The sequence below is a fragment of the Musa acuminata genome, chromosome BXJ3-1, assembly GCF_036884655.1.
Source record: "Musa acuminata AAA Group cultivar baxijiao chromosome BXJ3-1, Cavendish_Baxijiao_AAA, whole genome shotgun sequence".
In the NCBI taxonomy this organism is placed as follows: domain Eukaryota; kingdom Viridiplantae; phylum Streptophyta; class Magnoliopsida; order Zingiberales; family Musaceae; genus Musa; species Musa acuminata.
In genome coordinates, this window is record NC_088349.1 from 6,820,842 (window position 1) to 6,847,018 (window position 26,177).

At 36.7% G+C, this 26,177-nt stretch overlaps 3 protein-coding genes and 1 pseudogene across 11 annotated transcripts; 3 read left to right on the forward strand and 1 right to left on the reverse strand.

Annotated features, from left to right (window-relative positions):
- The first annotated feature begins 1,957 nt into the window (after nt 1–1,957).
- On the forward strand, nt 1,958–6,439 carry LOC103983441 (small ribosomal subunit protein uS8-like; annotated as a pseudogene).
- Nucleotides 6,440–7,419: 980 nt separating this feature from the next.
- LOC103983430 (metallothionein-like protein 2A) lies at nt 7,420–8,208 on the forward strand. Its single transcript, XM_009400647.3, has 3 exons — nt 7,420–7,574; nt 7,728–7,805; nt 7,894–8,208. The coding sequence occupies exons 1-3, from the start codon at nt 7,519–7,521 to the stop codon at nt 7,982–7,984; spliced, it is 225 nt and encodes a 74-aa protein (XP_009398922.2). The 5' UTR covers nt 7,420–7,518; the 3' UTR covers nt 7,985–8,208.
- A 1,514-nt stretch (nt 8,209–9,722) lies between these two features.
- Nucleotides 9,723–10,519, reverse strand: LOC103983418 (metallothionein-like protein type 2). Its single transcript, XM_009400636.3, has 3 exons — nt 10,372–10,519; nt 10,146–10,223; nt 9,723–10,024 (listed from the first exon to the last, which is right to left on the reverse strand). The coding sequence occupies exons 1-3, from the start codon at nt 10,422–10,424 to the stop codon at nt 9,931–9,933; spliced, it is 225 nt and encodes a 74-aa protein (XP_009398911.2). The 5' UTR covers nt 10,425–10,519; the 3' UTR covers nt 9,723–9,930.
- Nucleotides 10,520–12,833: 2,314 nt separating this feature from the next.
- LOC135629513 (U-box domain-containing protein 62-like) lies at nt 12,834–22,960 on the forward strand. 9 transcript variants are annotated; one of them, XR_010493254.1, is made up of 10 exons: nt 12,834–13,450; nt 13,544–13,820; nt 15,440–15,521; nt 16,920–16,977; nt 21,050–21,138; nt 21,250–21,345; nt 21,427–21,497; nt 22,294–22,431; nt 22,511–22,555; nt 22,650–22,960. XR_010493254.1 is itself a non-coding variant. In XM_065136990.1 (9 exons), coding segments are annotated over exons 1-8 (1,116 nt in total). In that variant the 5' UTR covers nt 12,834–13,008; the 3' UTR covers nt 21,638–21,676; nt 22,294–22,960. The 9 variants fall into 9 exon arrangements, 5 of the variants coding, with proteins under 5 accessions (XP_064993062.1, XP_064993059.1, XP_064993060.1 ...); XR_010493255.1 differs by having other exon boundaries at nt 22,281–22,431; nt 22,511–22,960; XR_010493256.1 differs by lacking the exon at nt 22,511–22,555 and having other exon boundaries at nt 22,281–22,431; nt 22,592–22,960.
- The last annotated feature ends 3,217 nt before the right edge of the window (nt 22,961–26,177 follow it).

The following is a 26,177-nucleotide window of genomic DNA, read 5'->3' on the forward strand; positions in this document are numbered from 1 at the left end:
GGAGTTAGGTGAGAAAGTTTGGTGGAGGAAGCAGCTCGTGACAGGCGAGGAAGAAGAAGAAGGCGCAGAGGAGCAGCGGCAGCTGGCCTACACCTAAAGGTGGGGCCCATAATCGCGTACGCTAAGGACGAGTGACGGCGTTGTGCCCGCGGGTAAAGTAGGACACCGTATTTTTCGGTCGCGTGGACTGGCAGGTGGATGGCGGTGTCTGCTGGCACGTGCCACTCCAGATTCGAATTCTGGATCATAAAGCAAATGATAAAAGGGAAGGCTAAACTATATGATATTACTCCTACTACAACTCTCTACCTGAAAGTTCAAATTAAAACTCAAATTTAAATTATTTTGTATCAAACTTGATAATGTCCATATCATTAATGGATCCAAGTCATTCGTTAAATCCTTTACGATTTTATACTTTCGACATAATAGTCAAAATACTTTCTACTATTAAACATTGATTTTTTAACTTTCAATCTATGTCGATCTTATTACTTATTTATTGGCTTGAATCTATTGTGTTATGTATCAATCAATCTTTACTGGCCAATGAGACTTTGATGTATAATAATAAAAAATATATTATTTACTTGTCAAATTAACAAAAGAAATATATAAATAAAAATTTGTATCCTACTAAATCTGTAATTTGATATATATATATATATATATATATATATATATATATATATATATTATATGTGTTGTTAGGATCAAATCAGCAAAAAGAAAAGAAAGAGCTGAACTGATAATGGGATTTGCCATCATTCCGTCGTCAATAATAGTGAATGATTAAAGTGTTCGATTGTCATGACAAGTTTTGTTTTGTGTATTTCTTTTGTTACTGAAATCATGGATCTATTTTGAAGTAATTGCTTCCCCTCCACTTTGGCCCTTCCTATTCTTTTGTTCTGCTCCGTACAGTGCAAGTGTTGATGATTAAAGAATGGAAACACAGCGAATATTAGATGATCAAAGAAAGCTTGGTTCATGCATCCATCCATCCATCATAATTAACGAGCATATGGTTGTCATTGATTCCAAACATTATCACCTAAAATATTCTTCTTCCTCGGAGTCATTCTGCACCTCGGCATGCCTTCCCAGGACTGCACCGATAATAAGATAATTTCACTTGCGAAGAGTAAAACGATTAAAGAAGAGAGAAAAGTTATATTAAACATATCTAACATAATTTTCAGATCACTTATGTTTTATTGGACTATTAGGAACAGTATATAGAGAAAAGTTTATGTTGTTAAGATAATCAATTTTAGATGGAAAGATTAAAAAACATATATTTTGTTTTTATAAAAAAATTAGATTTTATCTCAATAAAAAATCATCTAAAATGGTATAAACATGTTCTAAAGAGATATTATCGTTGGAAGAACTGAGATGTTTAGCATTAATAGTAGGAGAGATATAGGGATTTAATAGAATTTTATTTTAAAATATGGATGAATAATATATAATCGAAACATCACCACTGATTAAGTTTGATAGTAATTGTCCTTAAAAATGTTGAGGATGAATGAGTTTATTTCACATAAAACAAAGCATTTACAGAGTTTAATATTTGCTGTAATAGTTAAAGTTTATTTTTATTCTATGGAAAAGAAAATAGTTATTTTTAAAGAATACAAAATATTTATTGGCTTTTGTAAAACATAATTGGGATATATATATATATATATATATATATATATATATATATATATATATATATATATATATATATATATATATATATATATATATATATATATATATATATATAAGAAATGAAAGTGAATATAACAAACAAAACGGAGATACGTGTCCTTATTGGAATTATGGATTCACGCTGTATCCTGTTTCGCAGACCATTGGAGAACAAAGACTAGGGAAAGAACGAAGGCTCATGCTCCTCACGGCCGTAGCGTCGTTTGATCGGAATCTGACGGCCTTAGAAACTCCGAATCTGGTCTCTTGGAATCGATCCCGAAGCCTTTTCAAGTCGCGTCCGTCTCCTCTCTCAGAGATTTAGGGTTTTCCCGCCTCGTCGACTCAGATGCGATCTCTTTCCCTCCGCCTCTTCCGTGCGATCTCTTTCGGTCGGCTATGTTGGTTTGACCTGTCTTTAATTCGTTCACGAAAATTTACCAGTTCTTACTGTTGATGAAAGAAGTTGTTTGCTCCTTCCTTGTTATCTAACATTGTGGATCAACGGAGTTGCTCATGGAAGATTCTATTTCACCTTGTACGAGCTTGTAATGTGCTAATGTGATAACGTAACCAAAGCTTTGATGCTCATAAATGCGATTTCTGTCGTCTTGGCATATTTGTCTTTTAATTGTTTCAGTGTGATTGTGGTCTCACTTGTCCATTAAATATTGATGTGTATGTTTGCTTATGTTGTTTGCTATTAATTCAGTGTCTATCGAATTTTATTTTTGTGTGTCATAAGCTTGGTGCTTAATGGAAATATTCCCTCTGTATATGGGGTAATACTGCATATATCAACCCTCCAGAGGAGACTCTGCATTGATGGGAGCCTCGTGCACTGGCTTCTTCCTTTTCTAATGTAGCTTGGTGCTGTCAGTATGCACATGAATTGTTATGGGAATTCAATGCTAACACGCATGTTGTTGGGAATGAATACATCCTTGGGTGCGGTTTCTTTGTAACAAAATGATGTTGAAATCTAACAAAATGCTTTTGCAGCTTGTGATGTGCATATTCCTCGGCGTTTCTTGATTTATGTTATTGTGCTGTGTCATGAGTTTCATATTGTCCAAGGTTTGATTCGTTGATCGTCTGCCGTACAGCAAATAAATGTGTCCCCTGAAAGTGAATCTTCAGTAGGAAACCATGAGGTCAGTCATGTTTACAGGTTGAAAGTTCTTGTTTGCAAACAATATGTTATACCAAGTGTGTGATGTAAGTGGTGGAATAACCTTATTATAAAATTTTAGTTTAATTTGATTTTAAAATTAAATCAATCGTAGCCTTTCTATAGAGGAGGAGATGATCTGTTTCACTTTATATTTTGCAAGATTGGTATCAAAATTGGGATTAGCTATGGATGACAAAATCAAGATTGGCAGGACACGAATCTGTATGAGAGAAAAAGATAATAAATCACAAAAATGTAAGAAAATAATATAAATAAATCCTTTTATATGTTAATTAATTGATTTTCTAACAGAAATAAAATCAAAATGTAAAATATCAAAAACTTTATAAAAAGATAACAGTAAAAGTAATCAAAAATATTTTATAGTTAAAATTATTCATTTTATTAAAATAATTATTCACCATACTGAACAAGAATATTAATGTGATGAATGACTATTCAGATGCCAAAAATAACAATTTTAAATTATTAATTATTTTTCCTTTTATTTATAAATGATTTGATGTGTTTTTAAATCAAAGAAATAACATTCTGTAGGTCCTTTGGCCTATCTGCCTTCCTTTTTTCTATGTGATGATGCTTCTTTGTCTTCTTACTCCGATCTACACTCTCTGAACTCCATCTTATTTCATTCTCTTTTTGGCTTAATATCTATATTTATAGTCTTGATTTTGTTACTTGTTGTTTTAGTTTATTATTTTAGACTGGTGAGGTTTGCTATATTAGATTATAGCATGAGTTGCACTTCCACTTCTCTCCAACTTTGCTTTTTTTCCTTGATTTTTCATGATTATTATGCTAATGTTATTGACACAAGGATTGGAAGAAACTCAATTATTTAGGTTCGATGTATCAAGTATGAAATGTAGAATTATTGAACAATATCAACAAGAAAACATCAATTGATAGCATCTCTTGCATCATATTTTTAGCTGGTAGGTTTCACTGAACATCTGCAATTTTTCCTCTAGGATTTTGCATTATTTCTCTTGTTATTTTTATAAAAAAAAGCAAATGTTCACTAGGATTAATGTGCAGTAATTGATAGCTATTCTTGGACTCTGTAAGAAGCTTTCATAGTGATAATAATTATCGAAATTTCGTTGATATTTATTTATTTATCATAATGCCATCTGGATTGGATGATGTGCCATCATCTTCTTTTACAGCCACACTGTAACACTTCTAGGGAAACATGTAACATTCTTAGCTTTTGTCTTTTTTGTTGGCTATTCTTAACCAATAATTGACAAATGCGTTGGGTGGCATTTAGAACCTGTTGTATAGAACTAATATGGGAATGTGCAGTACTTTATTTTTGAAGCTCCCCAGTTTGTAATAATTAGCCTGGACAAAGATCAGCCTTTGCTAGTGTGAAGTTGGAATTTGACTTGTGGAACTAGCTTCATAAGGATGCTCCTTACTTATGCTAGTAGTAATAATTTTAAACTATTTCAAATGGATGTCAAAAGTGCCTTCTTGAATGGTTTTATTTCCGAAGAAGTATATGTCGAACAACCTCCCGGATTTGAAAATTCTCTTCTTCCTAATCATGTATTCAAATTGACTAAGGCTCTCTATGGCTTGAAATAAGCTCCTAGAGCTTGGTATGAAAGGCTTAGTTCCTTTCTTATTTTAAATAATTTTACCAAAGGCAAGATTGATACTACATTGTTTATTAAATTGTTTCCATTTGACTTTGATTTTTGAGCTGCCTGTCTTTGTTAAATATCTGGTTAGGTAAGTATCATTTTGTATCAAGGATTAAATATCGGTCTGATATCGGTTTAGGTAATCTATTGGACCAACATGGCATTGGTATATCAAATGGAATGCTGACTTGTACCACCCATTGTCGTTAACGGAAAACTACAAAAATAAAATAAAACATATGAAATATTGTCAATCTATGCATTTCAAGAACAGCATTTGGTTGGACTAGTAAATACCTGGTTGGTAGGTATTTAAATCTTTGTGCTGAAATATGTTTCTTCATAATGTCTCATCAGTTATGAGAGCTGCTAGCTAGAATTTGTGCTATCAACATGCTATTCACTTCACATGCCACACTTGTTTTCCCTTGTCCTAGATTGTTAACAAGTTTGGTGGAATTTTGAAGGTCTGCTTGTTTTTACTTGAGCTTAAAATACAGTCAGTTAGATCTCTCTATCTGCTAACTAGCCTGTTATGTTAGTTTCCGAGTGATTTCTTGCCTGATTTTTACATCGTTGATGATTAATTATTAGCTCTGGGGGGAATTTTTGGTCAGGCTGAGAGTTCGAGGGTTATGGTCAAATCTTCACTATGATGTAGTTGTCTGTCTTAGACGGTCAATCCTTTATGATTAATTTGATGATCATTATTAGCTTGCTAGTATGAGTAATCTTTGAAAGGTGAAGTTGCTTTTGCATGATGTTTGGGCACAGCATCATTTGACTTTACAGCTACTATTGAGATATATTTAGGACTAAAAGCTACTGTCTTTTTTTAAACCTGGTGTTCTTTGTAATATTTGTCTGGATTACATTGCATATTTTAATGGACTAATTTTTTTATCCAAGCACGCATGCCTTCTGTGTATGCATGTTCTGATTTTTTTTGAAGTTCCTCATAACCAGTTTTGATCAATATCGTCTTTAGGGTCTTCATGCACTGTGATATACTTTTTAACCACAAGCTTTAAGTTACTCTGTGACTCTCCATATTTGAATTTATATCTCTGCTGCTTCTGTAGTTTTAGCTGAATGATAATAGCAAACTACAACAGCTCATCTTATTGTGTTTGGTCATTGGAGATTTTGTAGCTGTATTGTGAGTTTCAAACTCAATTATCTACTGTTGTTTTGCTTTTTTGCAGGCTTGATAAGGATGGTGAGAGTCAGTGTCTTGAATGATGCTCTCAAGAGCATGTACAATGCTGAGAAGCATGGGAAGCAGCAGGTCATGATTCGACCATCATCGAAAGTTATAATCAAGTTCCTTGTCATGCAGAAGCATGGTTAATTCACAATCTGTTTGTCTTTTATATGACAAGGTTTAGGTCTTGCTAATTTGTCCAAATGTGATGTTTTATAGGTTATATCGGTGCATTTGAATACGTGGATGATCACAGAGCTGGTAAGATTGTGGTCTAGTTGAACGGGAGATTGAACAAATGTGGTGTTATTAGCCCACGCTCTGATGTTGGCATCAAAGAAATTGAGCCTTGGACCGCCAGACTGCTCTCATCACGTCAGGTAAGTTGGTTTTCGTTTCTAACACTCAACCAGCTGAGAATTTTGCTACAATTGGCTCTTTAGTGTTCTGCCATATCAGATGAAGAATAACAGTGCTTCTTTCTGCAGTTTGGTTATATTGTTCTGACCACATCTGCTGGCATAATGGACCACGAAGAAGCAAGGAGAAAGAATGTTGGTAAGTGCTTGGTTTTTTTCTACTAAACGTGATTTTTTTCCCCCTTGGAGGGATGTTTTTGAGTAACATTTGAGAAATTTTGGTAGAACCAGTGGTATCTGTTAAATTTAGTGATCGACCCTTAAAGTTGTTTGTTTGTGAAAACCGGATGTGATGTGTTTGTCGGTGCATCGAAGCAGATGGTATTCACCTCCATACTGATAAGAAGATGAGTTGGCCAAGAGAAACTAAATGGCCTGCAGGCATTCTCACAACTCATCTTCATTATCTTTTTATGTGGAACTTTGTATACTGCAGTTAAAATCTTCATTATCTTTTTATTTTATTGATTGCATCGTCTTTTCTTAACCTCTAGAAATATAAATGATGTTACGTTTTGCCGGCTTCACGATTTAATTTACTGTTAGAATGAATGAGACATGATCCATTTCGTTACTTAAGCATCCACTCCCGAGGCTCTCTCAACTGCAGGGTTTCCTCTGCCTTGTTATTGGCAACCAAGGCATCTTTATTAACCCGGCGTTTTGGTCCCATCAGCTTAAGAAACAAGAGCTCAACTTATGCTACGCGTATAGTTGAATCTAATAGAAATGTATTATAGTCATTTGTCTGAACATTAGGTTTTAACGCTAGAGAAGAGTAGGCATCAACGATAGTCACATAATAATAATTAACGTCAAATCGGATGCATTTATTTATATTCGTAGCTGGCGACTGCCATATAAGAAAACAATTGATCCAAAAAAACAATGTTATCCTATCGTACCAAATCAAAAGTCGACAACCAAACCACAAAACACAAAGGATTCTCACCAACATATACAAAGTCAATGCCGTGCTTATCCAGAAAGCTATTGTGATGCGGGCTTGCATCACAAAATATATAAATAAAATGGGAGACATTATTTGGTCTCACACATCACCTAAATACGTGCACTATAAAATTATAATTCTAGACATGGCTGATGAGAAGACTGCGATGTTATTATTATTATTATTATTATTATTATTATTATGATTACGTGGGGGAGAGGAAGTTGACAATCACAATGGCAGGTTTCGTGAGGACGGTGGATACTGCATCATTCTTGGCCGAGCCTTCTTTCCCTTTCTCTATATATAGTGGCATTTGACATGATGGATGGTGTGCAATACATCTTCGCAGTTAATATTCTTCGTAGCATCTCAAGAGGAGGAGAAGAAAGATGTCTTCCTGTGGAGGAAACTGCAATTGTGGATCCGGCTGCAGCTGCGGCGGAGGGTATTACAACTCTCTATCTCCGCGTCACAGAATTCCTGTTCTTGCTCACCATGTTCTTCCTCTTCTTTCGAAGATCTTACTGTGTGTTACAGTCGGTATGATTCAAAGGGTTTTCACAAGGAGCATCATCTTTTGTGTCTTCCTTTGGTGTAGGTGCAAGAAGTACGCTGATTTGGACGAGAAGATGGTCAACTCTGAGACCATGATCCTTGGGGTTGCACCTGAGAAGGAGTATGTTGGCATAACATGATAGTTTCTTTTGGATACATCTTGTTTGTTTCATTTGCCATGAGATAGTGAGATCGGTTGAACATTGCAGACACGTCGAAGGACCAGAGATGGCTGCTGCATCAGAGAATGAAGGTTGCAAGTGTGGATCTAGCTGCTCCTGCAACCCCTGCAACTGCTAAGTGTGATGTCTCATCAAAGAATAAAACCCTAGGTGGACTGTGATGTGTGGGTGTGGTGTTTTACCTGTGTGATGTCTTCTTAGGTCTGAGTGCAATAAAACAAAGGCCATAGTGGCATATATTACATGAAATGATCTCCCTGTATCAGTTGCTCCCATGGCTGTTGAATGTTCTACCTGTACTTATATGTGATGGTTATGAACTATGTTGATTGCTTGTGTGAAGGTTCCAATACCATTACTATTTTTATAATTCGATTTCAATGTTGACTTAACAATCGAACTTTTTTGCTGTTGGTCTGAGATGATCTATAAAACAAACAAATAAATAAATCTAAATTCATGTAGAAAAGCTACAACAAAATGAATTGGATTTCCAGTAGAGTCACCCAAAAAACAAAGGTATCCGAATTGATTAATTTACTGAGGGTTTAAATTCTTATATTGATTTTTTAGAGGTTAATATTAATTTAGTTGGTAGAAATCTTGGGTTTGAAAACCCTCTTTCATGCCTTCACCACTTTTTTTTTTGTGATTCTGAATAACAAAATAAAAAGAATAATAAAGATAATCAGTTCATTCGAAAAAGAAGCCCAATTATAAATACATGACTTTTGAATCATCAAAAGAGAAGAACCACCAAACAAATATGATAATAATTTGGTACCAAATCAAGGCTGATACAATTAAAATAGCTTTGTATATCAAAATGTCAATGAAGATGGAAGCTTAAATGGAGGACTTGAAAAGGGACAATGATGAAAATGATGGTGCAGCTAACAGCTCAATAATTAATGAGCTTTATTTTGAGTGTGATTTAACAGCAGCTTCAACTATCAGAATTTTCACCTAAAGAAATAAAAGAGAAATTCAAATGAATTCGATCGAATCAAAGAACGAATGATCCAACCTTGTCGATCCGATGAATAGGTTAGTCCTATGGCTCTGCTGGGGCCTTTCCACCCTAGAGGTGGATGGATTAAAACCAGTGGAAGATCAAAAGCAGTAGCTAAATCTATCTGATCAATCTAATTATTTTGTTCCACCATGTGCTTGAAAGACCACTGATGCATCAGTTCATGTATGACAAGTCAACTGAGCTGAGTTTAACATCATTGTCTCTCCACCAATCAATTAATCTACATAGTGCATGCACTTACTGATCAAAGAAGCACTAACCATGAAAAAGATCTTTCCATATGGCTTTTAGAGCCAAAATTGGAACCAATAAAGACAGGATGGTGGTCCTAATCCTCTTCCATCTTAAAGTGGAAGCATCAAATAAGTAGATCTAATTAACCAACATTTTGACCTAAAAAGTCCTGGTATCACATTAATGAAAATAAAATGGTGAATAGCTTTGTCCAATATTGTTTACTCGAGGAGTCCGAATTTATAGAAATTTGATTTTAACGGGAAAGAAAATTATATATAGAATTTTTCAAGCTCGCCCTTGATTTACAAATTTATTTTCATGTGGATATAAACACAAACAAGAGATGATTGTGATACATGTTTCATTTGTGATCTTGCCTTAACCTTACTAGAGTATATGCATTATTATTTGAATTGTTCTGATGTATGTTACTTCCTATGCTGCTTATTGCAAGGTATCATATATCTGATACAAAACCATGTCTTCTCAACTTTCCAAGAAGAATGTTCATTGATCTGAGCCCATAAGAAGATTATTTTGGTTGTGTTAGGATCTAATTCCAAGTAAGATTGAGAGGAAGACATGTCTAGTAATAACCTGCAAAGATAAACACCATATATAGTAGGAATGCAAGTACAAGAAGACCTTCCAAATGGCCACACATAGAAGTCACCATGGCCTTTATTTGTAGCACTCAGACACATCACACAGGTAACACTCCATGCATACCCACACACTGTCATTGTAGGACTTCGTTATTGTTTGACAAGCCATCCCCTTCCTTGGATCACTTAGCAGTTGCAGGGATCACAGTTGCAGCCACCACCACACTTGCATCCTCCATTCTCAGTACTCACAGTAGCCATCTCAAACCCTTCAAAGTGGCTGCACAGTTCAGACAATCTTGGTGAATGATTCCTTATAGGGGGAGCTTTGCCTTTTTCTTCTTCTCTCAAGCTCATCCACGAGTAAAGAGTACTGATAGAGTACAAGTCAGTTAACATACCCCTTCTCAGGTGCAACCCCAAGGATCACGGTCGCCATAGTGGTCTTCTTCTCTTCCAGGTCAGGATACATCTTGCATCTACTCCCAGAACAAGAAACAATAGTAGTCATTTACACATAAGAAATTATCAAGACCACAATCTTCTGCTACTTGTCATGGCTGAAATGAACCAAAGAAAGAGCCAAGAAAAAGAGAACATATATAGCAAGTTCCAGTCGACGAGTACCCTCCACCGCAGTTGCAGCTGGAACCACAGGTGCAGTTTCCTCCGCAAGACATCTTTCTCCTTCTCTTCTTGACTGTGAAGAACGTGTTGGATCGACTAAGATATGAGCACGAAGAATGTCTCGGCCAACGCTGCTATTTATAGAGCGCTCGGCGAACAATGACATGGTATCCACAGAATAATGATCTCATCGTTTCCATGGCAAACATGTTGTGGAAATGGCACAAGATTCAGGATGTAAGCTTGGAAGTCTTAGTTTTCTACCTCAAACTCGATCCCGGAATAAGCAATCCAGTTGACTTTACATAATCTGTGGCAATTGCTCGTTAGATAATGTTAGAAAATCTTGTGGCTTTGCATACGAATTGTGTTGAATATAATGGGATAACATTGTTTTCTTGGATTAGTTTTCTTACACGACAAGTGGAATATATGAAATCAGTATTGAATGGACCCTTACAAGTAATCTTACAAGTAATGTGTATGCATTAGCGGTCTAAGTTATTAGTGATAGAAATAATAGAAGATAAGAACAATAATTGAAGAAGCTTTATTATAGAAATGAAATAGCTTGAATCTATTAACATGTTCCTTCTCCTATTTATACAAATTAGGAGGGAGGATTTCCCTAACAGAATAGAGGATTTTTCTCAACAGAATAGAGAAATTTCCTCATATAGTTAGGAAAATCTTATCTTCTATCATGCCCCCGCAAGATGGTGCTCCTGACAATGATACTAATGTTGGATCGATGCAAAGAATTGTTTACAAATGAGAGGCTTCATGAGTAAGATAAGTGTAGATCGCTGCTGTTGTTATTGCGATTGCTGTTGCTGTGATGGCACAGGCGTTCCCTTCATTCTCCTTAAGTCTGCCGAATGTTAACAGATCAGCGAAGACTACCGCGGTGAGGAAGATGAGGATTGACCACGGAGCCTCTTAGGAATGCAACGGCATTGGTCGCTAGCCGAAGGGTGAAGCTTCACTTTTCTTAGCGACGTTGGTCACTGGCCGAAGGCAAGAGTGAAGCTTCGCTTTTCTCAACGACGTTGGTCGTGGTCGGCTGCAACGGTTAGAGAAGAAATCTACAGCAATATTACAGTAATGCTACTACAGTAAAAGAGGAAACTGCAACAGAGGAGGAAGCTGTAGCAGAAGAGGAAGGAAAATAGCTACAACGAGGAAGAAAGGTGGGGCAGTGCTGATGAGCAGCACTAAAGATGCCGTAGCGGAAGGGAACGGACGTTGGCGCAGAGTGGCAACACCAATGATGAATTGGCAGCAAGAAGAGAGCTTGCTCTAAGCAAGCGACTCTGATACCATGATAGAAAGATAAGAACAATAATTGAAGAAGCTTTATTATAGAAATGAAATAGCTTTAGCTTGAATATATTAAGTTCCTTCTCCTATTTATACAAATTAGGAGGGAGGATTTCCCTAACAGAATAGAGGATTTTCCTAAACAGAATAGAGAAATTTCCTCATATAGTTAGGAAAATCTTATCTTCTATCAATTAGTAGCATCTCTATTTAATTGGGAATCTTCAGGATGTCATTCCCTTCCCATCTGCTGTTTCATTATCATCATCACCAAACTCAAAACCCAAAGTTTTCCACCAAATCAATATATACAGATATATGTATACATCACCAAACTTAATCATCTTCTTCTTGTGTCAAAACTATAGAGCTTTTGCATACCAAATTGGATGAGGCATCCACGTCTGCTGAGGATATTTATACCTATAACATTTATTCCATGTCATCCAGCTTATGATACTTGAAAAATAATTTAGAAATCAATATTACATCTAAGTATAAATTGTCTCAAACGACGGCATCAACTAGTTTAGCTGATAAAGATCTTAACATATTCGCCACTTACCCTTTAAAAAAAAAGAAAAAAATCTCAAATTAGATTAGTCGAGTATTTTTAGAAATCTAATTAGATTCAGACTACTTGACATTAAGAAATAAACTATAACAAGAATATTTTAAAAATTATGATTTATTTATTCTATAAATATTGCGTCCTATCGAGTTTTATTTTATAAAGTGAAAAATTATATAACAAATATTAACCTCTAGTTAAGGTTAGGGTTAGGGTTATATGTAAATGAATAATTCGATCTTCTTGATTGACGAAGGTAAAAATATCAAATCTCTTAAATCTTATATCCACTTTGCGATTTATATTTGATTGTTGATCTTTTTGACATGGAGATCTTCTCCTCTCTACAATAGTTTAATATTCTCTTCTTAGTTTTGGAAGAAAGAATCGTGAGTTTTTCCAATTAAATCGGTTCGAATTAGGTTTATGGGATGAACCGGTTCAAAATGCGTGTTTACGCGCTCCCTGAACCGGCCATTCACCTATCGAAATACCGAAAAATAAGTGTAAATAATTCTCCCTCATAAACGGTCATGATCTTTTTGTGCGAATATTAAGGCACCTATGACGACGACTGCCGCCGCTTTCGATCCCCAACAGTGGAACAACCCTTCATCCAATCCGCTGCAATGTTCGGTTCTTCCCCTAAACGCTCGTTCCCGATCCCAAATCCTCTCCCAGGGCGCGATTTTTCGTTGGATTCTTGATGGGATCCGATGTGCTGTAGCTAGGGTTTCCCACCCCCCATGGCGTCTGAGAACGGCATCGCCTCCGGGATGGTCTTCCAGGGCGAGTCCTTCCCTTTCTCCCGCGGCGACGGGGAGCCGTCGGGTCAGCGGACCGTGAGGCCTGCCGGGTTCCCCGGCGTAGACGGCGATAAGATTTTCTCCGGCGAGCGCGACGCTCGATTTTACCGTGACCTACACCGCCCCCCTCCGCCGGGTCAGAGCTGGGGCGGCTTGGTGGACGGCGGGTCGCATAGCGGCGACGGGCCCCACGGCGAGGATGAAGAGGACGACGAGGAAGATGGCGATGATGACGACGAGGATGTTGATGACGGAGATGGCTTGGTGTCCTTGGAAGAAGGTAACAATAAGGTTAACTACAATAGTAGCGGTAGTGTACAGAGTAGCTCGGAGAAGATCTGCGATGAGCGGGCCATTTCGCAGGAGCATCACTCATCTTTTGGTAAAGCTCAAAAGAAAATCCCCACCTTTTTTTTTTTTAATCAAATCTTCGTGTTATGTTCCCATTCTTAATTGTGGATGAGTTGGTGTCTAGGATCTAGTAGAGGAGTCTTGCTGAAGGATGGACTTGGAGGGAGAGGGGGCTTGGTGGAGCAACAATACCAGGAGGGCCGGATGGATGGCTGCGAGAATGCTGTTGTGGTCATGGAACCTGAGCCATATTTCACTCATGTTTTACATGGGGCAGATGAGTCCTCTCATCATAAGGAGGTCAGAGGGGAGAATGGTTGTGGGTTCAATGGAAGAAGGGAGGTCGGATTAGCTGCTGGGTACTGGGAGACTTTGAGGACACAGCTATCAGATCCTATAACGTGAGTCTACAGTTTCTTTCTCTTTTTGTCAAATCTCAATTTTCCATTAGTTTCTTGGTTTTGTTCCTAATGCCTCTGTTCTTGAAAGTGTTTTTATTGTTCTGCTACGATAATCAGCTAGTCTATGGGCTTACTCCCAAATCGTGATTTTTGCTCTTTTTCAAATTGTTTGTTGCTTTTTGGTTTATATAAACTTGCTGACCAAAGGTTACACTGGACAAACTTATTAAAACTTGTTTATAACTCACTGGCCAACGAAACCAAGAAACTAATGGAAAATTGAGCCTCACAATGAGCAAATCACCATATTTTTTTAATTCATTAATTTAAGCTCCTTATTGGCCATTAAACCCTTAACAAAAGCTCATAGAAAATTATAAAAAAAAAATTGACATTGACACATGGCCGTTTTTATTTAGGAGTTGAAACATAAAGCTACATTAACTATTTTGATTGTGGCAGTGCTTAAATTTGACTCTTTTTTTTTTTCGATGATGGACTATGCTATATAGGTGGACCAAACTACCCCTGAAAATTGTTAAGGTTGATGTCATCTTTCATAGATTGGGTGAGTGGGGCCTATGTACGTAGACAGACAAATAAGGTATGTGAGAGACCGCATCAATCCTGAAAAATTCAGAGTGATTCGGCCCATCTAAGAAGCGCTTTTATACATTATAGTTAACTGAAGACCCTGCCAGTGCTTTTGTAATAAATCTAAGTGACCCCACATTGCAATACGAGAGATACTTTAGATTCCATCAATGGAACAATCATGTATTAATTACGATAAAATGAGTTCAGTTTGGTCCTTGAACTGCATACTGTGCAGTCTAGCCATAATTCGATTGTTAGTTAATTCAGTAATTTGCGTGATTAATTGGTGAAATAGACTAGATCATGTATTCACTTCCCAACATGTTATATGCCTGGGACCTCCTGCAACATGGGGCTTTGCCAGCCAGTATATCTTGGACATTGTCACCTATATATGCTGCCTTTGTAACGTGGTGTGGGGCAGCATGGTTGGCATGGTAGATATGTTATCTAGACAACACTCCTTTTTTTGTTTCTTCTCTCTATTCTATTAAAAGGCATAACAGATGAATAGAACTTCACCAGCCATTGATTCATTTTTTCTTCTCAGATCTCACTAGAATTCTTTCACCAGACTTATCAAAAAGAATAAAAGCTTATTAAAACTTCACTCGCCAACAGTTCACTTTGCCTCCTTAAATTCAACTAGAACTCACCAGCCTTATCAGATCCATTTGGGTTTCTGCTGTGAATTTTTCTTGTGTTCACTGCATGATTCGATAAAGTTGGTGGTCTATATTAATATCTTTTGGCAATTTGACTAACATATCTAGATATTAAGAAAAATATAGGCATGGTTTTTTGTGTTGTCACCCTTACACAGAAGAAGTGTTACTTTATTTCTAGATGTACTGTACCAAAGGACCTTTTAGAAAACCTTCTGTTTAAGTATTTAGGCATATGCTAAAAATATTGTAATGTTGTCATGAGTAATTTATTGTGCATCAGCTAGCAAATGTGTACGCTGCCAAGAATGGTTGCTACCTTTTGTTTTATTTATTTATTTTTTCTGCTGCCTGTAGGGGTACTCTCATGGATGATGCAATGATACTGTCATGTGGGCATTCTTTTGGAAGTAGTGGAATGCAACATGTTTATAAAATGGTAAGTTCAGGGTCACTTTATCGTTGTATATACTTCCACCATAACTGTTTGTTTGTGGAGAAAATGTGTTTTTTTTTTTCCATTTTTCAGCAAGCTGGTTTCTTTTCGTATTTGTCTTAATGGTTGGGCCTAGATAATTTGACCAAATTTAGGTTGTGATCCATACATTTGTTACTAGAAGGACATTCCTTCAATATTCCTGAAGGCCTAGATGTTTCCTCATTCACAAAACTTATATTTCTCAATGCTCCCTTGGGCCATCCCAAGCTTGAATGGTTTGATGCAAGCTCCGTCATCCATGCATAGGCCTCAATGGTCGGGCTCATCCCTGATTCGATGCACATGTGAACCTAATGCCCACTTGCGTGCTCGAGCCTAGCCCAACTTGCCACTTGCTAAACCTACTAAAACTCAAAATACACCTTAGCACACGGTCAGACTTGATGCGCCAACAAACCCTAATGTGCCTAAGAACCTGATGCGTGCACCTTGCGTTTGGCCTGAAACACACCTAGGCACGTTGTCGATTTTGATGTGCCTGTGAGCCTAATGTATCAACCATGATGGTATGGACATGTGTTAATGCGTTACGGAGGTCAATAGATGTTGTAGTTAGAAGAGGTGACACATTAGTACTAGTGGTGTTGCGAGAGGTAAGAGGGAGACTTAAGAAGACTATACTAGAAACTATAAAATATAAATAAAGATTTAAGAGCTCTTAATTTAATTATTGATATTGCCTTTTGCAAAACTAAATGGCGCCATTATGGCATGATGTTGTTGGTAGCTCTTTCTGTGATTTGTAAACAGCTGGAAAACATTTTGATATAACTCCATTTCCGAGAAATTTGCACAAAAAACTGAATCCTGCCATTAAACTAAATCATTACTATTTTTTAAAATTATGTTCCTGAATTCTTGAAGACTTGAACTATTGGTGTCTTGAGAATTTTGTCCTTAAAATACTGAATTCTACTCGTAATCTAGAATAACTAGTATCCTTCCTAAACTATCTTAATAGTATAGGAATACAAATACTTTCTTTGTGGATCTTTGATATTTCAACTTTTGTGTCTGAGTTGGCAATGGGAAGAGATTGGGCATTCATGTGCATAGTGAATCTTAAATTATTTTATGCTGTACCAAAGGTTTTTGAAACTGTTAAAGACAATTTTTGGCAATTTATTTATTTATTTTTAATTATCTAATTAGTTGAGCACCACAATTTGATACTTTACCTAGCTACTTTTGCAGATTTTGTGTAATGTTTAATGTGATAATAAGAGAGTACTCTGCATCATTTTGGTCCTATTATAAGCTAATACTATAAAGTTCATGTTAGTTGTTTGTGAAAAATGATTATTATCTTAAAAGCTTTTTCCTTGATTCTATATGCAGAAAGCTTGTTACACATGTACTCATCCTATATCAGAATACTCTGTCCGACCAAACTTGAGTAAGATTCTAATTGATGCTTTATATTAAGAAATATTAACCAAAGGAAATGCTGATTCTTATGCTTTTGTCACATATTTATTGCGTTCATGTTTTTTTTTATTTTGAGCTATACTCACATGTCACATATTTCCTTTATATGTTGTTGCAATTTGCATGGGGCATATGTACAATTTGTCAATCATTACTTGCATCTGTAACAATATATGACATTGTTTCCTGTTTCTGTTTCCACTGTTAGTGCAACTTTTCTATATCATATATTTATTAAATTTAATATGAAGCCGGAATTAATTATGGCCATAGTTACAATTCGAATGTTAGAATTCGGTCGGTACAACCCACCTTGATAAGCCATTAATGCACAAGTTTCAACTCAATTGAACTTTACTAAATGTAACCAACAATAGATGGAACATGGAACTTGGGACCAGTGATTTCAATAGGCGCTTGCCTAGGCGCTTGAACAAGGCGAGGTGAGGCCCGAGCGTCTTGCTTCATTTCCAGGTAGTGCACTTCAAAGAGGCGTTGTGCGCTTCGGGCGAGCGCCCGGGTTAAACCAGGCGACCAAACCAGCGTTTTAGGTCTGGTTCGGTCTTCGGTGCTTTAGTTGGTTCGATTGAACCAACTAAAGCACCGATATCAGCCTTCCTCTCGCGACTTCCCAACCCTAACCCCGCTCGTCGCTGCCGCTGCCACTGTCGTTGCTCGCTGCTACCGTTGTCGCCACTCTCGTTGTTCGCTGCTACCGTTGTCGTCGCTCCCGCTGCTCGCTACTACCACTGCCACTATCGTCGCTCGCCACCTTCGCTCCCGTTGTCGCTGCCACAGCCACTATCACCGCTCGTCGCTCCCACTGTTAACTGTATACTAATAACAATATTTTTTATTTATTAGATTAATAATATATTATTTTGATTTTAATCTTGCTAATTTTTATTTATTTGAAATTATTGGTATTGTTTTGAATTTTGAGATTTTTTGTTAATGTGATATTGTGATATTGTAATATTTTTAATTTAATATCATATTTTTATTTAAATAATTATATTTATTAATTATATTATATATTTTTATATTTTAGCGTCTCGCTTCGCTCGAGCGAGCGCCTAGCGCCTCAGGCGTTTTTGGACCTTGGTGCCTTTTGGCGCCTAGCGCTTTTTAAATCACTATCTGGGACTAGTATTTTGAGCTAGCTTTAGTATCATATCTGGTTTTGACATTATCAATTTAAGGATAATAATTTTATCACTAATTCGTAGGATTTTCCTCCTATGGACGATCTTTTTTCGTCAAGGGAAGAAAGATCCCTTCAAGCGAAATTAGAGAAGGATAGATGAGAGACAGAGAAGGTCTCTTAAGAAATATAGAGAGGTAGCATTGAGATATCAACTGTCATTGATTCTAGGGACTAACGATGTCATGTATAAACACTTCCTTGTCCCTCTCCTATTTTAAACCAACTAGGATTATTTCTTTAAAACAACTAGAGCTAGTTTTAGTATATGTTGGATTAGTTTTGCTAATTACACTAGGAAAAGTGTAAGCTCCTTCTCCTACTATGATTCCAAAGGTCTCTTAATGGTACTAGGAAATCCCCAGGCAGGTAGGCTAACAGGGACTTGATTGGGTCTTCACTCATCTAGTTTGATCTTTGTTTCACGTGGTCTACACAGTGGGACCTATAAACGGATCCATTCAAGTGCTCTGTGGCCTGGAAAAGTGACTTGTGCAAATTTGTGCAGAATGTTCTAAACTATGGCTGGAACTAGAGAAGATGATTTCTGACCAACGGAAGGGTCTTTTGTCAGTTGAATTTTTGCATCGTAACTCCTGTATATTTCATTATTTCTTCACTTGATTCATGCACAAGGAACCTTCGTATGACTGAACTTTGGCTTTCAATCTTATTTTCTTTTGTATTTGTAACTTGAGCAATTTCCTTCCTGACAAGGGAGTACTTTTAAGCTTTGTGGAAGATTACTTGAGAATAAAACTGAAGAGTTAACTTTCTTTAGGCCCTAGATTATTTGGCTAATGTTTGTAGAAGGCACCATTATGTCACATATCTATTGACCTTTTCAATATGAACAATTGGTGGCTGAAAATTAGGCTTATAATAGCTAATATTATTAATTTTCATAAGCATATCTTTTACCGAGCTTACCATTTTCTGGGGCTTGTTTGAGTGTAATTTCATACGACTGCTATAACTTGGTTAATTTCATCCTGCAAAAGAGTAATTGGATTTTTCGAATACCTACAGAAATTGATCCACAAATTTTTGTTTTTTTATGGTGTGTTTTTCAATACCACAAGATATCAATCATATCCTACCACTCTGTTATAGTACCAGTGTACCATCTGACCATCTGGACCAATATATATGAAACACTTTTTGAGTATATTTCCTATTGGTGTACCGAGGAGGCATCTTGTACCATCAGTGTGAATTGGTCCAATAAGGTTCCAGTAAGTATACCATTTCTGATATTAAAAACCTTAGTTGATATACATTAACAGAAGATAGAGCTCTGATACACATTGTCCTTAAATGAAAATTAAACAAACAATTCATGCCAAATTGTCGGTGGACCATACCAGGAAATTTCATGGTCAACTGATGCAGCACTTCATTTATTTTCCATTATTCTTAAATGGAAATAAGACAAATAATTTATGCTGTATTGCAGGTGGACCATATGCCTTGTTGAACATTTGTTCCACAAAATTTCATGGGCAACTTATGCGACACTTCATTATTTTTATTGGGAAACCTATGCAATTGATACCATACTTGGTGAGATTGTTGGAAAGTTGTATTCCACTCAGTCTGTACCCACAAAATCTTGTCCAACCCGTCTAAATATGAACATGTATCTTTAAAAGTTAGTAGGTGGTCAGAAAGGATTTGTGTAGCCAACCCTCAACAGTGCAGCTTAAAGTTTTCTTGTTCTTTCTATTGTGTTTATGAAACACTTTGTCATACTTACCTTTCCTTTTAATATCAATAAAATGTTTTGCATTTTCTAGGACAAATTTAAGCTATTGGCACCACTGTGGTTATCTAATAACTATTTGTGCCCCTTTGTTCATGCCAGACATCTGCTTTAACGAGTAACAGATTATGGATGGCAGAAATTAACGAAATTATTTATTAGAAAAGAGTAAGCCAATGCTAGTGCAGAGGGGGAACTTTTAAAAGTGGTAAATTTTGTTTGGTTACTGCAGTATATTTGCATTTGTAACCACTTTCTCTTTGTATAAGAACACAACTAAGCAAACATTACAATAACAAGTGTAGCATGAAGAAACTGTTGAGAACACAACTAAGCAAACATTACAATAACAAGTGTAGCATGAAGAAACTGTTGAGTTACTATGGAAAAGAGTAGTTAGGAACTAAAATGAAACTAAGGTGGTAAGTTATTTTTTCTAAAAGTTTATTCACTGTAATGTACTTTCTTCTTGTTATAATGAAGAAATCAGTGTAATCCAAAGTCCAACTTTCTACATACCTAGGGATGAGTGTTTTTTAATCTCTCTTGAAAGATAGAAAACCTTCCAACCTGCTAGTGTTCATCGCTGATATGGGCTTAACAGATGAGCTACATTAGGATTAATACATAGAAAACAATAAGCCAAGAAGTTATTTGATAATTCAGTTCATTCACACCAGATATGGCAGGTTCACTTGATCTTAAATCTCATGGGTACTTGTTTCAGCTACAGAACTTTCCATTGTAAATATGAACAGATATTGGTGATCCACTGCTTATGTGATTGTTTCTTTTTCCCAAAATTGAGGTCTTGGATGTTTCCTGCTTTTGTGTGCATTCCAACCAAAATATTTATTGCATACAGATTTATATTATGTGCTAGAATTGTTGGTGAGCTCACTGAACAATTACAAGGGTATCTGTAACATTTTTCCTGACAGAGTACTGCCAGTAATTTCTTCATATTGGTGTTTGTTTCTAGATTTGATTAGATGCAGTTCAATATGTGCACATTGTGTTTGCTTCTTGCTAATTCGTGCAACATTCTATCTCATTTCTTATTTCACTTCTCAGCTCTTCGTGCCACTGTTCAGGCATTCCGCAGGGAAGATGAATTGCATTTGTTTAAAGCAACCAAGAGAAAAAGAGAGAGGTTGGAGCAGGTGGGCATTTTTGTTTGGTACAGTGGTGCATCTTATATGATTTAGATTGTATTTCACATAGCGTGATGTTCTGTCCTCCTTTTAAGATATTTTCTTCTATTGATTATGAAGGAAAAGTGCAATCACAATGATTCTTTTTCCATGGATCTTTCTCGTGGTAAAGGTGTTCAATTTCCATTTGCTGTATCTGACAAGGTTATTATCAAGGTGAGATGATGAGGAGTTTCATGAGTTGGTTTGTCGGGCTCCATTATTTTCATATTTTTGACGTAAAAGGAATTTCTTCAGGGGAACAAGAGGACTCCACAAAGGTTTGTTGGTCGTATAGCAGTTGTGACAACGCAGTGCTTGAATGGATGGTCAGTTATCTTAGAAGTTATCTTTGTTTTTGTAGATCATAATATATTATTTGTGATCTATGATTATCTTTCTGGTGACTATCAAATGATAATGATCTATAACTGTTTTTCATGCTGATCAAAACCATGTTGCTGATAGAGGGAGAGAGGAGGATACTCAGAAGACGACCTACACATAGGTGTTAGGCTTTTCTTTGTTGCTATTCTGAGTTTTAGAAATTTTAGGATTTGTCACATATTTTGAAACCTTTCCTAGGAAGCAAGACTAATCATGAGTTTCTGGTGAAAACTGGTTTACACTAGCTACACAAATGTGAAAGCTAAGCCTTTTGCTCTTCTCATGTTTTCCTTTGTTAGAATACATGAAATTCTGATCTGAGTTAATCTTCATCCTTTTTTTAGTGTGTATTATGTTGATTGGTGGTGAACATTTAGTTCATCTAAAAGGATATGCACGAAATAATTTACATATAATATGAATTGTAACTCTTCAATGGACATGCTTATCATAGACTTGAACAAACTGATTAGACTCTTCAAATGCTTGATAATAATTTAAGTGACTATAATTATTAACTTTGATTGTAGAGTGCTAGTATAGCCCCTTCCGGGGAGTATTAATTCTGACTTAGAAAATAAAAGGTACAATAATCAATTCATGGCACAAGCCTTTTTTTACAAATGATCCAAGGATCTTTTTTCTTTTCTTCAGTTACTGGTGAGAGTGCCTACTTCAAATAATTAAGTGCTTACAATGATGGGTGAAATTGATACCCATTTAAGTTGTCATATACAGGTATGTCGTGAAGACATTGGACAATGCTGAGAGTGTCAAATTGCAGTATCGGTCATTAGAAAAGCTTGTGGATGATCAAGATCCCCATATTATCTCGGACAAAGCTCAGACCCCAAACTGGCTGTAAAAGGCTATAAGGTGCTTCAGAGAGAAGTATTTTTCTGATTTTGCTGGTCAACTATATTGAATATAAAATATTTTGTATGGTGTACTCCAGTACACTGGATAAGCTTTCTTGCAGGCTTAGCAAGTGTTTTCTGAGGTTGGGCTCCATAACTCATGTAATTATTTCTGCCAGAGGAATCCCACAGGAAGCCTTTTCAACAAGCTCACATATTATGTATCTGACTGATTAGGTGATTGAGTTCTGCAATTGGGTAGACATCATCCAATTTGGTCAGAAGCATCTCTATGATGGGTTTTACTGCATCGCTGCTCATGAATCTTTTTGTAGCTACATTTTAACGTGAGACAAGAATACATGATTCGCCAACACTGCAGTGGCTCAAGAAGCTGTTATACCAAGAGAATTGTGTACTTTGGAATGTAAATGTATGAAGTTCTGTGATCTGTTGGAATTTCTATTTCTACCGCCCTACAACCATCTTGTATTTGGTGGGTTGTAACGTTGTAATTTCAATGAACTCATGTGTTGGTTATTCCTCGAGTTTGGGTGGCACATTTTCTTAGTTTATGAGTTTTGTACGGTGAAGATCATAGACTTGTTGTATCAACCTCAATTTGAGCTTATAAGAAGCAAATATAGAAACTTGTTTATGCTTATCCTTTCTAATATGCAATTGAGAGTATATGCCTCGTAGTATGGTAGCCTCCCATAAGCAGATTTGACATCATAATTGTGGATATCTGTTAAATCCAGCAAGTATGTACCTATTTTAAGTTGTTTAATTGTGGATATCTGCAAGCATTTGCCTTTCTAATATAGGGTGATGTACATCTGCAAAATTTATTTCATGTAAATTGCATGTGTCCCTAAAAGCTATTGATTTTTGCACTTATCCTCTTTAAGTTCAAGTGGTGTGTATATAGATATTCCTACCAAAAAATTGCATGCCATTATAGCTTAATTCTGCTAGCTACATTTAGTTAGTTAAAATTTTGATGCTACCAATAACCTTGAAGTATTAATTATGATGTTAAAACATTAAATATATTTTTAATTTTAAAAATATATTAATGTTAATCACAGTTAAAAGTGGTTAATGTGCGTTTCCTGAATGGATGTTCATGATAATGGTACATGAATGTGGGCTAATTATATAATATTAAACTTCAAATGTTAATCAAACTTCAAATGTTAATCAAGGAATGTAATCCGTGGGCTAATTATATAATATCCCATATAGTTAGATCTCATTAGTATTACGTTTCTTAAATTTAAAAAATTTATATTAAAATTCTTATAGTTATAAATGTGAAACATCTATCTCTATTTTTTCTAACATCCTTTTTATCGATAGAAGCATGAAAACGATAGGTAAAAATATAAGTTCAATGTTCCAATTACGTTATGGACGATAACGCCACTAGGGACCACAACAACTGTGTTGGCGTTAAGACAAATGCAGAGCAACCTCGCTTCGCATCTGCATCGGCATTAACACAAATGCAGAGCGGTAAAAATGTGACAGTTTGCTACAAGCCAGATGCGACCTTCTTTTATTGGGCCTGCGAAGCGTTTGTCCACAACACCAACTTCCTAATGGCTCGCCAAGTCACCTATACCGCTTGCCACTCCCCCGACGTTGGTTGTCACATCTCCAATGCAGGTCCGTAGCGGGTCCGGCCCTTTACGCTTCTTGCAATCCTAATCCTACTACGTCTCCTTTGTACTCCATGGCCTTCTCACCCTCTAGGTCCTGCCTCTCCACCTTCAAGACCACGGCGTGCCTTAGGCAAAGAAGCTTGTAAATCCTCAGTGGACGGCCACAAAGTGGCAACGCGAGGTGGCGGCCACAAAGCGACCACTACAGGTTCGTACTCGGTGACTTGGGTGATCTGCGATATGGCGATGACAATTAGCCTCACAGGCACTCTAGAGCATGCCTCTAGTTGTTGGAGCGCCGCCCAACTACCCCTTTCCATTGTTGCATCCTGCTCCTGTGACTTGATGGCGAACTACAATGCGGTAGTGAGGGCCACCCATAGTGGCAAGGTCGTAGTTGTTTCCTAGTGTGAGCCAACCATGCAAGCCGCCGCTTCCACACATCATCATCCACTCTGAAACCCATCCTTTGGCTCCAGCCAAGTAAGACAGCCTCCACCCTCTCCTCAACCACCCTGCGTCGTTGCTTCGTGGTCGTTTGTTGAGGATTTGTAGGCTTCTTTGCCTGAGGCACCACCATGGACTCAAAGGTGGAGAGATAAGATCTAGAGGACGAGAAGGTTATGGAGTAACAAGTGAAAGTAGTAGGATCAGAGTCATGGGAAGCATAAAGGGGGTGGAGCCATCGGGGACCTACACTAGAGATGCGACAACCAGTGTCGAGGGAGTGCAAGTGGCACAAGTGACCTAGCGGACACGGCGAGCCATGAGGAAGTTGGCATCATGGATGGATACGTCACAAGCTCAATAAAAGAAGATTATGTCCAGCTCATAGTAGACCTTCGCTCTTTAACCACTATGCATCTTCATCGACACCAATGTAGTTGTCGTGGCTCCCAACGACGTTATCGTTCGTCATCATCGAAAATATAATTGGAACAGTTAAATTATCTTTTTGTCCATTATTTTCATACTTTCATCGGTGAAACCAACGATGTTATGAGAAATAGAGTTAGATATTTCGCTTTCATAACTATAGGGATTCTAATATAAATTTTTTAAGTTTAGAGATCGAGATGTTAAAGAGATATAACTATATACAGTAATATATAATTAGCCCAATATATGTCTATCCATGTTGGGTTGGTATAGAATCAGTCAAAGCATTGATGTTGTCACGTATGATTATTCCTATGATACGAAAGGAAGAAGAAAGAGAAGGAAAGAAAAGGATGTGAAAGTTGATGTTACGGATGGTCGATGTACGCCTTCAATAACTTGAAGAGATTGTTCTTCCGTTAATCACTTTTATATTGTTATACAATTGTTTGGTCTGTGTTTTGCTTAGTTTTCATATATTTTTCCTTAGCTTTTGTAAGCCAAGATAGTCTCCAAGGTTGCACAACGATGACTCGTTGAACAGAGCCAAAACAGGCCAAAACAACTTCTTCTTTTTTGTTTGTCTCTTTGATTGATTTATTCAAGCCAATGATATAGCTAAAGAGTGAGCTATCTCAAACCTGTAGAACTCCTTGGGTGATACAAGGTCGGATAGAACTTTGAAATAGAATTGGCTATCGGTTTGGAACTCTTAATCTTGGTTATAGAGCATGCGTAGACTTGCCGAGCAATCCGACACCCACAGTTACGTGACTCTTGTTCTTTTATTCGTCTTGTCTTTCAAATGTTTATTGAATTGCTTATGTACTGTATTTTTGTTTTAGATATTGACTTGTTCGTCACTTGATTTAGAAACTAATAGGTGGCACTTAGGTTGACCCCTCACACGATATCGCAAATGTATCTATCGATTTAGATAAATTTAATTAAGTTTTTGACAATGAGACAATAGAAGAGATAGTCAAAGTGATGAGAATGAGATAGAAGGTTGTGAATGTGGAGGCAATAGACGAAAAAAAAATACATGAGCTTCTAGAAGATAGCTTCTCGAAGGCTCATGATGGAGGAAGAGGTGAAAGGAGGCGAATATAGCTTTTCTTGTAAGAAGACCATCCAAAATGACAATGAATTGCAAACTAGTTCATGGTCAGAATCATATACACTGATTAATATGAATCTATCTAGATGAAATTAGAAA